Below are 16804 nucleotides of genomic sequence, written 5' to 3' on the forward strand. Positions count from 1 at the left end.
TAAAGCTGGTAACAGATGACATAAACCAGAATGATTGTGCTGAGAAAATCTGTAAGATTTACACAATTGTAGAGAAAGCCAGTCCCTGGGATAACTGCAGCACTAAGATTTCCGGTTGTAGAAGGAAAGATCACATAAATGTCAAAGGCTCAGAGACAGAGAGTTTACCTTCTTAATACACTACTCAATTAATGACAAGCGATTATTTATATTTTATTAGTTCTCTTTAATTCACCCCTCTTCCCCCTAAAAATATGACTACCAGAATGCACTGTGTACTTGTTCATGTGCCAGAGACCAACTGGAGCGGAAACTTTTAATTCTTTACATTCTCCAAGCCTCTTTGTCCCTTTCATGGTCTTCAGATGGTCCTAGTGGGAGGGGCCTCTCCAGATCTTATCTTCAGTCTGTCTCTCTTTCCTTACCATTTTTTCCTCCGAAAACCTCACTCACACAGTAGTTTCCATTACCAGCTCTAGGAACAGGATCTCTACGGATGTCTACAGCTCTCCTTCTTTGGCTTTGCTTTTACAGACAGGGTCTTACTGGAACTTGTAAAAATTCTCCTGCCTTAGCCTCCTGAGTACCTGGGATCACAGGTATGAGTCACCACACACAGCTGTACAATTCTCTCTTTCCCCAGACAGTTCATCACCTGGATATTTTCTTTTATATTCAAGTTTAAAATATTAAAATCTAAACAAACTTTCAATTTTCCCTCTAAAGCCAAATTCATATAAGACTCACATATATTCCACCCACTCTAGTCTTGTCTCTCTGTCTCTCATGACTCTAAGGGATAGGCATGGGCCCCCCTATATTTTATATTATATATATTCTAGCACTTGGGATGCAGAGACATGGTCACAAGTTTGAGGCCAGCAAATTCAGGTTGGCGAAGGCTACAGAGTAAAATAGTGTCTCAGATTAATTAAAGTCAAGAGTGAAAGCATGTATCTGTAATCCCAGCTATTTGAGAAGCTGATGCAGGAGGATCGAGAGTTTGAGAGTTCTAGGCCAAGCTACACAGACTATATATCTCAAATAAAAGCAATGGTCAGTAACCTCATACTTTTGTGAGCTCCTGTGACATACTATTTCTATAATTCCCCTGACCACATTTCTTTTCTTTTCTTTTCTTTTCTTTTCTTTTCTTTCTTTCTTTCTTTCTTTCTTTCTTTCTTTCTTTCTTTCTTTCTTTCTTTCTTTCTTTCTTTCTTTCTTTCTTTCTTTCTTTCTTTTTTTTTTTTTAGGTTTTTCAAGACAGGAGACAGGGGTTTCTCTGTGAAACAATCCTGGCTGTCCTGGAACTCAGTCTGGCCTCAAACTCACAGAGATCTGCCTGCCTCTGTCTCATGCTGGGATTAAAGGTATGTGCCACCACTACCCAGCTTCCCTTACCATATTTCTGACATTTAATAATTTAACTCATGTACTTAAAAAATAGATTTGTTTGTTTGATTGTTTAGGGGTTTTGTTGTAGTTTTGTTTTGTTTTTGAGACAAAGTCTCAGCTGGTTTGCTAAGTAGCAAGGATGACCTTGAACTCCTGATCTTCCTGCCTTACTTTCCATGAGCTAGGATCATAGACATAGACCTCCATTGTGCTGGGCTAAAGCTTTCAGACTTATGTATATGTATGGTGGATTTGACTTTAATAATTCATAACTTAATAAAGGTGAATAGAAGGTGCCTAAACTTTGAGTCTCTACTTGCCTGCAAAGAGGTCCTGTGGTTCTTGGTCTTGTTCCTCATGGATCCCATTTTCTTTGGAACCATTTTTGATAGGAAAAAGGGATGTGGTTTTCTTTGGAGACTGGGGCTGACTCTGAAAACAAAGAGATACTCTGAATAAAACAGAACCATTAAAAACAAACTCAGCCTACCTGGAAAATGATTGTGATGTCCCTTTGTCCCACAGGTGTTTAGAGGAAGCCCGGCTTGCTAGTTAGCCAGCTCAGTAAGTGACAAATGGCTGCTAGAATTGAGAGTGCTGTTGCTCAGGTGACCATGGGGCTAAGTTCATGCGATTTAGGGTTAATTTTTATAACCTTAATCTTGCTGGAATATGACACCCCAAACCACAAGCTACCAGCACAGATATGGATACACAGAAAAAATTTAATCTGTCCCAGTGCATTTCTGTTTCTCAGCTGATGACCTTTGTCATTTCAAATGCTGACTGGGCGTATTCTGGTGACAAGCACACCACATTGGAATTTAGAATTCAAGCTCTGGTCCCAGGCTTCCTTTGAGGTGTTGGTTAAACTGTTAACTGAAGCTTAGAGATTCCTAACCCACCTGACAAACACAGGAAGAGATAACACTTTCTATCTAATGCTGCTAAGAAATACAGTTCAGTTTTTGATCTGGAACTCACATGGACAGAAATTTTAGCCACACTCTATGGTAGGCGGAAGAATAAGACCAATCATGCTTGGCCTAATAGTCACATAGTGAAAACACAGTTGGTCCTTGGCCTTTATTAAAAGCTCAGTGCAGAGTCACAAACAAGGGTAGGGAGGATCCCCAGGCCGGTACAGGAGTGAACAAAGCCGGATTGTGCGGCACAGGACAGAAAGCCAGCTTGTGGTACTGCAGGCTTTGAAGTCAGCCCCTACGGCCAAGGCAGTTAAAAGAGCTGACCAAAGGAACTTTTCCTAAAACACTCCCTTAACTAATCTGAGGGAGTCTGTCCCCTGGACAGGCCTTTTTTGACCCAAAAGAACAAAGTGAAATGACAGATCTTTCGGGATACTCTCTGAGTTTGTCATGCAAACAGCTTCCTCACCAGAAAGTTGTAGCTGCATTTGATTTGTATTAGCAAATCATGTTTGTACGGGGGCTGTTCTGTGTTACTGAGGTTCAGTGGCAGATGCTCAGAGAATATCCTCATCTGTCAGAGACAGTGGTCCCTCCTCTAGCTGCTCCCAATTCTAAAGAACAAAACGGAACTACTTCTGAGAAGACAAAGAAGCAGAATGAAAACAAAATTAGCACTTCCGGCCTCAAACACCACTTGGCCACCCTCCCCATACACCCACTTCCTCCCTTCACTCTCACTCCCTAAGACCTCAGAAGCCCTGGTTCCACCTCTTTCCCAGAGGGACCAGCCTCTTCAGATAGAAACCTGGAGATGAAAACTCAGGAGGCACCTGGGCACAGCTGCACTAACGAGGAAATGCTAAAGCAAGATGGAAGGCCTGTCAGAATTTCCTTTTTAAACACCTCAAAGGGTCTATCCCTGTGATACGTAGATGAGTAAATCTGGCTCCACTTCTGATCTACCATCTGATCTTAGAGGGTTCAAGATTAACACTGCTCTACGAAATAGCATTAGAACAGCAGCTTGTCCCCTCTTAAGCAAGCCAAAGGTCCAGATGAATAAGTTACCAGGACAACCAGGTCACTGTCCCCTGCCTGTCTTCCTCCACCCACCCTCTGCAAGCCCTGACCACAAGTTTGATGGAAACCATGATTAAATAAGATTCGGGCTATTAGTTAGCTAGGTAACAATGACCTGTGAGAAGAGAGAACTGCTCTCAGATTCCCTCGGGGCCCACATCCAATCATCCATGGCTGAGCTCTAAGACAAGTGAAGGTAGTTGACGCACTATTACCCTGATCTTTATTTGTAGTTCTTTTTATAAAAGTATGTTTATATGTACATTTATATGTAAATTTATAACTATCTTTCACGGCTGGGAGGATGGTTCAGCAAGTCAAGTGCTTGCACACAGGCATGAGGAACCAACTTCAGATCCTCACCGGTGACACACTTAAAAAGCCAGGCACAGTGACGAGCAGGCAGGGACAGGATTGTGGGGGTCTGCTGCCCAGACAGTCTAGCCAATTGGTGAGCTCCAGAGCTCTTCAGTGAGGAGACTATCTCAAAAAAGGTGGAAAGGGAAGAAGTGAGTGGTAAGCGTTGGTGGAGCATGCCTTTAGTCTCAGCACTCAAGAGGCAGAGACAGGCAGATCTCTGTGAGTTTGAGGCTAGCCTGGTGAGTTCCAGGCCAGTCAGGGTAGGTAGATGCCACCAACCCCTGGCCTCCACAAGTGTATACACACACACACACCACACACACACACACACACACACACACACACACACACACACACACTCATATACCACATGCCATATGCAAAAAACATTTTAAATTTATTTTCAGTTGATTTGTATTGATACTGAACCAACTAATCTTACTGGGGAGAACCCAGGGCACAGGTAGCCTTTATAGCATAATGTTCTCAAGTTTAACTTAAAACCAATAACAAAAAAATTGAACAAAGCCACTTAAAGAAAACAAAAAGCAAAAGCAAAACAAAAACTTTGAGGTCTTCCTATGTAACCCAGGCTGTCTTCAAACTCACAGACCTCCTGCTGCTGTCTCCCAAGACTGAGGTTATATGTGCACGCCACCAAACCCAGCCAGAACCTTTTTTTAAAGAAAAGGAGGACATTTCATGGTATCTCTGCACTGTGTGGGTGGGGTGGGGTGCATGGGGTGCACAGGACAACAAGGCTTCAGCAAGACAGGTTACAAAGACTTGCCATCAAAATACAACCCGCCCAGGTATTACAACAACAGTTGCCATAGTCACATCTAAAGTTAAAAGCTAACTCAAAGATTCTAAGATTGTTTTTATTTTTTATTAAGTCTATGAATGTGTGTCTCTGTGTTGGTATGTGTCTGTGGAGGCCAGAGACATCAGATTCCCTGGAGCTGGAGTGGCCCCATAAGGGTTCTGGGGCCAAATTCAGGTCCTCTGCAAAAACAGTCTCTGCCCCCTTAGCCATAAGCTATTTCTCCAGTCTCCAAAAGCTAACTTTTAATTTGTGTTAAGGTTTTGTTTGTTTTAAGAAAGCTAGTTTTGAACATGTAAAATTTCAGGATGAAGTTATTTTTGAAGAAGGAAGAGACACACACATTGAATGCAGAGTCAACACTAAAGCTTTATAAAGTATACTTCTAAGACTTTAGTAAGCAGGCATGGTAATGGAGGACAGTAAGTTTAAGCCCACACTGAACTACTCACACCATTTCAAAAACACTATATCTCCTGGGTAGTCAGAAAGTTACAGCTACCCATCAGTTCGAAAGAGGAAGCATTTCTAGGCAGCCGATGAAAATAATATGTTGTAGAAAATAGAGCCAAGGACCTCTGCTGCCTGTCTCCCCTTGTCGTTTTTACATGACAGCCACATTCTCTTTTGTTAGCCGATAGCGTTCCTAGCTAGCATATCCAACACCGGCTTACTCCTTTTCGGCTGTGAATTCTAGCAGGTGGTTCCACTGATAAGTCCGTCTAAAAGCTCCTGCTTTTGCAGTCAGAGCAGAGTGGGCTAATGCTGACCTTAGAGATGTACTAGAAAGATCCTCCAGGAAGAGGGCACTTTTGGTAAGAGCAAATGGGTAATTTTTAACAATTATCAGCCTCAAACTCTTAGGCACAGGCCACGAGTGTGATTTCCCTAGCACAGAAAGCCAGGCGTGGGCTCCTCGGAGCTGACGCGGCCAGTCTGGACTGGAAACCACTGCCAGGATTCCGGGCAGCTTCCCTTGAGGTTAGCAGCTGTGATTCGTTCCTGTGTTGCTTAACTGCTCTTTGCTCCACACAGGACACAGAGATTGCATCTAAGAGACCTCAGTAGGGTCCATCAAAACTCTCAGCTGGGGCTGGCTCAGCAGCTAAAGGTGCCTGCCTGCCACTGATCCTGGTGACGCGAGTTCCATCCGAGAGACTTACACAGTGGAAGGAGAGACCTGACTCCTGAGAGCTGTCCTCTGACCGCCACATGTTGACAGTGGTATGAATACACGTGTCCACGCACACATACATAAACGTAATAAGTAACTGCATTAAAAATGAAACCATAATTATACTTACAGGCCCAATCCAAATTAAATGCTACAATAACATGGCTTTTGGAGGGCTAGATTTAATATTTGTTTATTAAATTTAAATTTATTTATTTATTTATTTGGGTTTTTTGAGACAGGGTTTCTCTGTGTAACAGCCCTGGCTGTCCTGAAACTCACTTTGTAGTCCAGGCTGGCCTCGAACTCACAGAGGTCTGCTTGCCTCTGCCTCCTGAGTACTGAAATTAAGGCATGTGCTATCAGGCCAGGCTGAGTATTTATTTTTTAAAGAGTAAATGAGTACTACTGAGTAAAGCTAAGGAGTTAAGGAACTGTTCAACCACACTGCTTTAATAAGGCAAGCACAGAGGAGTCAGTCCCAGGAGCCACACCCACACAAGCCGCAGTCTTTAAAACGACTCTAGATGTCCCTGGCGTGAAATACTGCTCCCTTTGCCACCTTTACTTGGAGAAATAAATGAGGTAGTATCAGTATATTAGCTGCTTACCAGTAGTAATAAACTATCACAAATTCAACAATTTCATCATTCTTTAGTCCTATCAAAGTCCATACAGGAAGCACCAGGCACAAATCCAGATGTTAACGAGGCTGCTTCCCTTTCTGAAGGTGTTGGGGACAATTTTGGGAAGTACTGTAGACGAGTCCTCTCCCAGAATCAATGTTTAACAGTTTAACATCTACTTGGGAAAAATGAACACTTTGTGTTGGTTGGAATCTGGGTGCATCTTACTCTACAACCTGGGTAAACAAATGGTTAATTTAAACATTTCACAGTGTTACCTTCTCTCATAGCTTTGGCACCCCACCCCCACACACCGTGGGTCCCATGAGCCATAGCATTCAAGGGCTGGTCTCTGAACTTCCATAGGAACAAAATTACAATTTCATTTTCCCTAACCTCTGGCCAAAAAGCACCATTTTCTTTGATTATAAAGGAAGCTATAATTGCAACAACAGTACTTGAGACAATAACTAATGGACATTAGGTGTTTTGTTCTGTTTTGAAGTGCTGGAAATAGAACTCAGAATCTGACCTGTGTTGGGCAAAGACGTCACCAGTGAATCATAACCCACAGCCCAACAGTAGATATTTCTGTATAATTGCTACAAATACCTATGTATCATTTGTGCTTATCTTTATTCAAAAATTGGGGTAGTTATACATATTTTTAGATTTTATTATTTAAATCATCTTAAAGGATATGCTTGCTTTTAGTCCCGGCACTCCAGAGGCAGAGGCATTTGGATCTCTGTGAGTTCAAGGCCAGCCAGGTCTACAAAGCAAGTTCTAGGGCAGCCAGGGCTGTTACATAGAGAAACCCTGTCTCAAAAAACCAAAAACAACAACAACAAAAGAATATTCTGAGTTAGGTATGGTGATTCATGCTTATACATTCAGCATTTGAAGGGCTGAGGCAGGAGGACTGCCCTGAATTCTGAATTCAAGGCCATCGTGAGCTGTACAGTGAGACCCTGTTTCAAAAAACAAAGAAAGCAGTACCTGCTACTAATACTAGTGGTTTCCTTTGTAAGCTTACATATTTTATTTTATGGATTAAAATATTTTGAGAACGGGTCTACAGAATGAGTCTATAACACACACAAAAAGGTGAAGAATTCTGAGGTAGACAGTAGATGAAATGAGAAGGAAAGGGTATTCTGGAGGGGTGGAGAAAAGGAGCCCGAAGCTGACTCTTTTACTAGTTAAGGAAGATCACGAACCAGGCCATTGGAGATCTGAGTAAAAAGGCATGCTGTCTGTGATCAGCTAAAACAGAGCTGCAGACATGGTTCTACTCCCTGCTTTAATTCCTTTCCCTCACTTCTAGGTAGGGAAAGCTCCAGGAGGATCAGAACACTAAAGGGTAGATTAGCTCCACCATGGAAAAGGCAAACCCGGATCAATGTGTCCTGAAGCCCAGTGAAGAAGCCTGGCTGGCCGTCTGACTCAGCAAAGCCTAACAGTTGAGCAACAGGATTTTTCTGGAGATGAGGTACTTGTGGCTACTCTCCACAGCAGCTACCCATGATCTATTCATGCCAAAAGTTACTTTAAAGTGCCGAGAAGCTCTGAGGACCACGGAGGGAAATTAGAGTGTTCATTTTCCTCTCCACTCTCAACCCTACCAACTGTCCGCAGCCAAGTCATCAGAATCGACCCGACACTGCACTCAGGAGACAGAGCCAGGCGGATCTCTGTGAGTTCAAGCCAGCCTGGGCTACAGAGAGAGATCCAGAACAGGCACCAAAACTACACAGAGAAACCCTATCTTTAAAATCAATCAATCAATCAATCAATCAACCAATCAATAAACAAAAAATATTATTGCAGGGTGCAGTGCTAGCCTTTAGTCTCAGCACTAGGGAGGCAGGCATGCAGATCTCTGTGAGTTAGAAGTTAGCCTGGGGGCTGGAGAGATGGCTCAGCCGTTACAGGCTAGGCTCACAACCAAAAATATAAGAGTTCGGTTCCCCAGCACCCATGGCTGTCTCTCCAGCCACGATAAAAAAAAAAAAAAAAAGAAGTTAGCCTGGTCTGCACAGCACTGGCAGGGCCAGGATTCAGTCTAGAGGGATTCAGTATCAGAAATCCTGCTAAAACTAGAGAAGCGGGTTGGGGGTATGGCTCAAGTGAATAAAAGCACTAGCCACACAAACCTCACCGACCCAAGTCTGATCCCCAGAACCCACATGGTGGAAGGAGGGAACTGATTAGAAAGTTGTCATCTGACCCTCCCCCCCCACCCCCACACCCCCCCACCCCCAACATGAATGAGGACCTGAGCTCAACTGGCAGCACCCATGTAAAAGCCAGGCATGGCATGAACCTCCCCACCACACACACAAGCACACTCACTGAGACATACACACACAGAAAATAAATAACTCCTTTAAAGAAAAAGAAATTTACTGAAGGGGCTAAGGAGATACCTTAATCAGTAAGGTGCCTACCATGGAAGCATAAAGACCTGAGTTCTCTGCCAGTTTCCCCCTAAAAAGCTGGGCATGGTGGAACATTAGAATTCCCAGTGCTGGGAAGTCTAAGCTGTTCAATCCCTAGGATTACTAGTCTAACAAGCAAGTCCATGTCCCAGTGAGAAACTATTTCTTTTCTTTTTAAGATTTGTTTATTTTTTATGTACATTGGAGTTTTGCCTGCATGTATATCTATGTGAGGATGCCAGGTCCCCTAGAGCTGGAGTTAGAGAGAGTTGTGGACTGCCATGTGGGTGCTGGGAATTGAACTAGGGTCCTTTGGAGGAGCAGCCAATGCTCTTAACCACTGAACCATCTCTCCAGCCATGAGAAACTGTTTCAAAACACAAGATGGATGGCTCCTGAGGAACAATGCATGATGATGACCTCTGGCCCCACATACACAGGCACACATGTGCAATCATACACATGCACCCCTCCACCACAATATGCTCACAAATTTATTGAAGACAGGCTAAACCTTTGGGAATAACCATTATATACATTTCACAGAATATCGAATTAAAATACTAACTAGGTAAATTGTTACTCTTCTCATTTTTTAAAAAATAAAATTACCAAATTCTGTCCAGACTGAATGAAGTTACTCTACATGCACATAAGGTTGAAAAAGAGATGAGATGGAATTGTAAAATGGTATTAAGTACTGAGGTTCTTAAAAAAAAATTAAGCTGAAGTCGGTTATGGTTACATCTGCAAGCGATGGTGTCACATGCCTTTAATCCCAGCAAAACCAAAAAATAAAAAATAAAAAAATTAAAAATAGAGTCGCCATATGATCCAGCAATCCCAGTACTAGGAATAGATCTAAAAGAACTAAAAGAGGAACTTTATGTTTGCACACTCTTGTTCAGAAGCACGTTTCATAATAGCCCAAATGTAAAAGCAACCCAAGTGTCTAATGGCATATGAATGGATAGAAAGAAAAGATATACAATGGAATATTATTCACTTTTAATATGAAGTCCTGATACATGCACAACGTGGGTGAACCTTGAGGCTATTATACCTAGCAAAATAAGCTTGCACAAAAAGACACATACTGTTAAGCACAGTGATGCATGCCTGTAATCCCAGAACTCAGGAGGTCACAGCAGGCAGATGTGAGACTGAGGGCACCCTGGACTTCATAGACCCTGTCCCCAAAACAAAACAAACAAACAAACAAACAAAAGCCCAGACTTGTAGGATTATACTATATGAGGTATGTACAGTAGTCAAGGTCAGAGGTGGAGGCAGCAGAGCAGGAGTTCAAGGCCATCCTCAACAAAGGTCGGTCTGGGCTACTACATGGGACCTTGTCTCAAAATAAAAAAAGTAGCCACCAAGTTCATAAAATCTGTGCTAGTCACTGTAATTCATGACTGTAGTCCCAGTTACTGGGGAGGGGAGGCTAAAGCAGAAGGGTCAGCCTGCTAAGACGACTACAAGTTTGAGACTAGCCTGAGTAACACAGTGAGACCCTGCCTCAACAGGAAACATTCTTACATACAATGACGATCACAGAAACAAGACTAGAAATGAAAAGGGGAGTGGGCATTGTTGGATGGCTACAGAATTTTAAATTTGCCCAATGAAAACATGAAGATCTGTTTTACAGTTAAGTGAATAGACTTAACCCAAATTAAAAATATAATAAACGTTATCAGCTTTTACTACAATCTTTGCTATGCATACCCCCTACCCCAGGATACATGGTGTACTAGTCACAGATTTAGGGCTGGACTGTAAGAAGTCCATGTCCTTTTCTGTTTAAATGTTAATTCCGGCAATCACAAGCTACTGCTATCTAAGAATAAGAATTGTTTTTTTTTTTTTTTTAGTTAAAAAAATTAAATTACATTAATTTTTTGTTTTATTTTTATTTTATTTATTTATTTATTTATTTTGAGACAGGGTTTCTCTGTGTAGCTCCAGCTGTCCTAGAACTCACTCTATAGACCAGGCTGGCCTCGAACTCACAGAGATCTGCCTGCCTCTGCCTCCTGAGTGCTGGCATTAAAAGCATGGTCCACCACCCGGCTAAATTACATTAATGTGCGTGCGTGCGTGCGTGCGTGCGTGCGTGCGTGCGTGCGCTCACCTGAGTACAAGAGCATGCATCACAGCACACATGTGAAGGAAGTTAGTGAACAACTTTCAGGAATCAATTCTCTCCTGGGTGCCGAGGATTAAATTCAGGTTGTCGGGGTTGGCAGCAAGCACCTTTATCTTGCTGGTCTACTACCCAAGACTTTTAAACACCAATAAAGGTAAATTATATTCTCTCATTAATCTAAGTCTTATTGTTTTTGTTTTAAGATAGGGTCTGCTATGTAGCAAAGTCTGGCCTTAAACTTGTGACCTTCTTGCCTCAGCCTCCCAAGGTCTGAGATTACAGGTATTACAAATGAGAGTAATGAGAAAAAAATTTCCTAATTGACTTGACATATCACAAAATAAAAAAGTTGCCAGCTTTGGCCAAAATAGGAGCTAATGATTTCATTTCTCTATAGCCACCATAGTTCTCTCCTTTTTATTTGGAAGAGAACCCTATTATGGTCCTGGCATGCTGCTGAAGAGATGAGCAGGTAGGACTTGGGAGGACAAAGGGGTTTGCTTCTGTGAAGCCCTTTCCTTACAGTAAGCAGACCAGTGAAGTCGTAAAAACCTGCATGCTATTTTACAAATTTTGACCATAACATCAAGAACTTAGAAATGCCAATGGCTCTAATTCAGTCCCTTGTTTTATTGAGAGAGAAACCCTATTCTAGAAGAAAGCTTCAACTAAATAATTATCCTGATTCAAGTCTACAACAAAGATCTGGATAGAGTTTCAGACTTTATTAATGACTTCAGATTTGTTTTCATGATTCTTTTGATTTTAGGCTCTCTAACTCAAATGAATGGCTTATATATTTTGAGAAGTACCTCACGGGCCTATCTTTTGATTACAAATCACATTTTTATTACTGTAGTGACATGGCTTCCCGGCTGTAGAGGAGAGCAGATGGGATGATTAACAACTGCAGCTGTCCAGAAAATTACATGCATGCCATGAATTAGTTTAAATGTTACATGCCTCAGCTTCCCAGTTATTTAATGCCTATTTCTTTGTCTCTAAAATGTTAACAAACCACAGTAGGAAGATTAATTTGGGCTGGGGATGTAGCTCAATGGTAGAATGCTTAAGTAGAATGCTTAAGACCCTGGATTCAAGCCTCATCTCCCTCTCCCTCTCTCTCACACTCACACACACACACACACACACACACACACACACACACACACACACCACATATACACACACATTAACTTAAAATAATAGGAAGCCAAAGACCCATAAAGTGCCGACTCTGATGACTTTTAGCTAATCAAATCAATCTTATGGGTTAGCTTTGATTATGATAAACTATTAACCATTTTAAGATTAACTTTTCTAATTTATTATTAGTTTTGCGGGAGTTTTGACTCAGAAATGGTCATCAACTAATACAGCCCAAGCTCTCTAAAACAGTTAAGGTTCTTTACAAATTTGTTGTGTAGAAACAACTGTTCCCAGGATTTCACATCCTAACTTTACCCTTATAATAGTAGTAAATACAGCACCCTCCTGTTGACGTGTGTGTGTGTGTGTGTGTGTGTGTGTGTGTGTGTGTGTGAGAGAGAGAGAGAGAGAGAGAGAGAGAGAGAGAGAGAGAGAGAGAGAGAGAGATTCTACTACATCCCTCTTACCCTGTCCAGTCCTCAGGAAGCTCAGGTCCCTATTTATTTTAATCCCCTGAGACAATGTCCCATAAAGTCCAAGTTGGCCTTGATCTTCCTGCCTCAGTCTCCCAAGTGTTGTGACTTTTCCACCCCCAGATACTTACTTTTCCCTCTTGTTAGGAACTGAGGAAATGTACTTAGAGCATACTTTGTCCAAAGTTAAGTTAGCAACACTGAGCTTGGTGGAGTATGCCTGCCTACCATTCAGAGGTGGAGGCAGGAGGGTGACTGGGAGTTCAAGCCAGCCTTGGCTACATGAGAACCTGTCTCAAGTAATAACAAATAAAAACCAAAGTTAAAATAGCAAGGAGTACAGCCCAGATTAACATCAGACTTCAAAGCCTTATTATTTTCTCTGTACCCAGGTTGACCTTGAACTTGTGACAGAGGCCCCTGCCTCAGCTCCAAAGTAGCTGAGCTTATATACAGGCTTGTGCCAATAGGTCCAACTTAATTTCTTTATTTTTCAGTGTTTTTCCTTAACTATAACTGTGCAGAAGTGCTGCAACCCTCTATATTTGTTGGCTCACAACTAAAGCATCTATTAAAATATAATTTATAATTAATGACCCCTTAATAAAAGTTTAGTGAAGCCTTAGTTTACTTAAGATTAGTATTCTGGGTCAAATCTAAAGATAATTAGTGACTCGGGACATAGTTCAGTGGTAGAATGTTTGTCTAGCATCTGAAAAGATCTGGGTTTGACCCCAGCACCTGCTTTCTGTGGTAGAGCAAAGTCAATCTGACCTTCCTTCCCTCTTTTTTGGGAAGGAGACAAGAGAATTCTATAGTCTTAAGAAAAAGAGGTATCATGCCTCTATCAGCTACCTGGCTGAGCTCAATAAGATCACAGGCTTCTGAACTTCACTTGAGAACTCTAGAAAATAGCTCCTCAGTGCCAGTTTCAATTTTCAGGTATTTCATCTGTCATCCCAGCAGATACTAACAGGAGCTGGTCTCCACAATTTATGAGAGATTAACTATATAAAGATACTTAAAACAAAACAAAGACTACATTAGCAGTGAGTTATTCTTTTTTAGAGTAACAGACCTCATTAGACAACTTGCTGTTATATTAGCACCAGCAAGCACTTTATGAACTGGGATTAAGGCCCTCAATTTCTCAACACAGTAAAATCTAACTATGATCATGGAAGAAATGCCTCCAAAATCTAAACTTTTTCTGACATAAGGAGAACCTTAAAAGTTTTCAGACACATGCTGTATACAGAATTAAAAATTGTTTAACTCAGTCAGATACTGATTAGCTATTCTGAAGAGAAACAAAAACCAAGACCGAAAGATAAATCCATAGACTCAGTACTGAAGACGTTTATAAGCTGGAACTAACTGTACCAAGTGGTATGAGTCAGTGTTCTCACAAAATAGCCCAAAACATCTCTCCTGGTACTGTTAACTCATGACATTCCACATCTAAAGACTAGGGGGTTGGTTGGTTTTGCCAGCAGCTAGCTCTCATTTGAAACCTGGATGTTTATCATGGGAGACATTTTTCCTCTTCACATGGACAATTCGGTTTCCAAGCACTTCAACGTTTCCTTTTACCAGAAGCAAAGCTTTCTGGTCCGTGTAGTAATTTATCAACTGGCTTTTGGCCCGATCCTTTGAGAGATCAAAGGAGTCACAACCTAACTTTCATAAACTAGGATCCAGAATGGGCTTTTGGTAATGACCAGGAAGTGCTGGGTCTAACTAGAGGATCAGTGGGCGGGTCATGATCCTAGACTACCCTAGATCAGGTTTCCACTTTCGGAGCACTAAGGCCGGGGAACTGATGGTCTGCACTCCTTTCTCTTATCTGTCATATTAAGTTAGTCTCCCCAGGACAAAACCAGCAGAACTGCCAGGTGGATCCATGAAGTAACCACACCGCAGGGCCAGAGGACGGCCTAGATTGCTCTTGGCTATTAGGGATCCGCGGGGAAGCCACCACACCCCCCATCCTCTCTTCCCGCCCCGGCTTGGGCAGCCCGGCTCGAGGGCTCCTCTCACCCTTAGGGCCCTCGAGTCCTGACTGCTGACACTGGACGAGGACTTCCCACCAGGCCCACTATGCCCAGAACCCTCGAACCCTTGAGAAGCTTCTCTTCTCTTTCGAGGGGAAGCTTTCCTGTCTGCTAGCTACCCAAAGGGTGGGAACTCACAGCTGCAGCAGCGCCAGTGAAAATATCCTCCCCTTCTGTGTCGCTGTCCCCAGCCTCGGGTTCTGAGCCCCCGGCAGCCCCTTCGGACTCGGGATCCATGCCAGGGAAGGGCGGAGGGAGTCGTTCCGAAGCGCTACAGCCACCACCTCCCGACGCCATCTTCCTCCACCGGTGGCGGAAGCAGCAACAACAACTTTATAGACAGTGCCGCGAGCAAAGCGCTCCAGCTGGGAGAGGTGCGCGAGGGCCGTTAGGGACCCCGAGGGACCAGAGGGGCGGGGCTTCGAGGGGCAGGCACTGGGGGCGGGGCCTGGGCTGTTGCCCAGCCAATCCGAGCCCCGAACCGCAACGCCGCACTCGGGCGGGCCAAACGGGCAGAGGAGGAGCTAGAGGCTGCCCAGTTCCTCCAGGCCTTTGTGCCCTGCATAGCTCTATCTGTCACGCTTCTGAGGTTTTGTTGTAATAAAAAAAAAAGTCTGTGACTAAAAACATTTGAAAACCTCTGCATGCCACCTGCTCATGCCAAGGACAGTGCTCTTACAGAGATTCAATAAATATTTTTGATTGAGGTCTGAAAAGACTGCAGGAAGTTTGGCTATTTATTCTTTGGACACTAATTCATTCAATATATACTGAGCATTCACTGTGAGCTCTCGGCACCGTACTGTGCGTTTCAAATACAAACACAAAAAGCTCCTGGCTCAACTAAGTGCTTACAGTTTAATGAAGGAGACAGTTTTGTAAATCAACAATTTAAACACACTCAGGGTTCCAGTGTGCAACAATAAAAGGTTATCGATCCTTTTGTGAGAAGTCAGGCTTCACACAAAGGGGAGGTCTTAGTGAATTAAGCTCGTTCGTTAAGAATTTGGGTTATCCTTTCAATGGCTATGAAGTGAAATGGAAGAGATGACAGGGATATTGTTGGGACTGGACTAAAGTTTCCTGGGACCTAATCATAGGTTGGTGAGTCGAAGTCAACTAGAGTTCAAAGATAATGTAGGTTATGTTATCATGGACTAATTCTGCACAGTGATCCTTTCTTTTCAGAGACGAAACTTGTCACTAACACCAACAAAGGTGGTCTGCTTTTCTGGTTGAAACAAGGTCTCACTTAGGCAGGCTTGTAATACTGTAACCAAAGTAGGCCACAAACTCATGGCAATGCTCCTCCCTCGGCCTCACAAGTGCTGGAACTACAGGCGCCAGCCACCACGCCTGGTAAAGTTGGTTGTTTTTAACTGCAAACTCCTGCAAGCTCCGCATCAGTGGTGGACTCCTTCACAGGTTGTAAGCTGCTGGAGTGTCTCAGCGTGTAACCTTCATTTATGCAAATTAAGTGTCTAATAAATATTTGAGGCTGGAAACACTGTCACCCTGTAACTGGCACCCATCACAGCCATGAACACAAGAAAGTTTAGGGGATGCTTTTTTTTAGAATGGTGATTTCCATTATCATCACTACACACAGTGGACACAGAGGAAGTTCTCGCTGTAAGGTAGAAATACGCCCCATGGAGGGGAGTTGGACTGTAGAAGACAAAACAAAACAAAAAACAAAATAACAAAACAACAACAACAAAAAAAAAACAACCCAAGTCTTCCCTGCCCCTTCGTCATGCCTAACTATCAACACTGGTCTCCTAAAATACTCCCTTTCACCGCAAAGGAAACCCACTTCCGGCCTGATCAGGAAGTAAGAAAGACTTGATTGGAAGCAGCTTTCTCTGAGAAAGAGCTGAGAAGAGTCTCCGTTCTAGGGCTTCACCTAACAGTAGTAACCTTGATCTCCTCTCTTCCCTACCTCTTCAGGATTCATCTTTAATTCTTCCTAGGAGCTGAGTGGGGCGCTTGGTGACGCCTAACAGTCCGTTACTTGGTCCTCTGAATGAGACTACAAGTCCCAGAATGCAGTTCGCCGCTGCTCAGCTAACCCCAGACATTCCAGCATGCAACGCGCCTAACGGGCCGCCGGCGTGGTTTTTTTTTTCTTTTTTCTGTCCCATCGAA

At 43.0% G+C, this 16804-nt stretch overlaps 1 protein-coding gene across 2 annotated transcripts in view; it reads right to left on the reverse strand.

Annotated features, from left to right (window-relative positions):
• Snx1 (sorting nexin 1) overlaps window positions 1-16773 on the reverse strand; it is a 39015-nt gene extending 22242 nt beyond the window's left edge. The window contains exons 1-2 of one of the 2 annotated variants that reach the window (XM_015998003.3): window positions 16599-16773; window positions 1716-1827 (exon numbers count right to left, since the gene is read on the reverse strand). In XM_015998003.3, coding sequence (XP_015853489.1) covers window positions 1716-1827; window positions 16599-16613 — 127 coding nt within the window. In that variant the 5' untranslated portion in view covers window positions 16614-16773. Of the gene's footprint in view, window positions 1-1715; window positions 1828-14794; window positions 15061-16598 lie in introns of those variants that run through there. The other variant, XM_006979318.4, reaches the window with a different exon arrangement.
• Window positions 16774-16804: the final 31 nt, after the last annotated feature.

This window comes from Peromyscus maniculatus, chromosome 7, assembly GCF_049852395.1.
Source record: "Peromyscus maniculatus bairdii isolate BWxNUB_F1_BW_parent chromosome 7, HU_Pman_BW_mat_3.1, whole genome shotgun sequence".
In the NCBI taxonomy this organism is placed as follows: domain Eukaryota; kingdom Metazoa; phylum Chordata; class Mammalia; order Rodentia; family Cricetidae; genus Peromyscus; species Peromyscus maniculatus.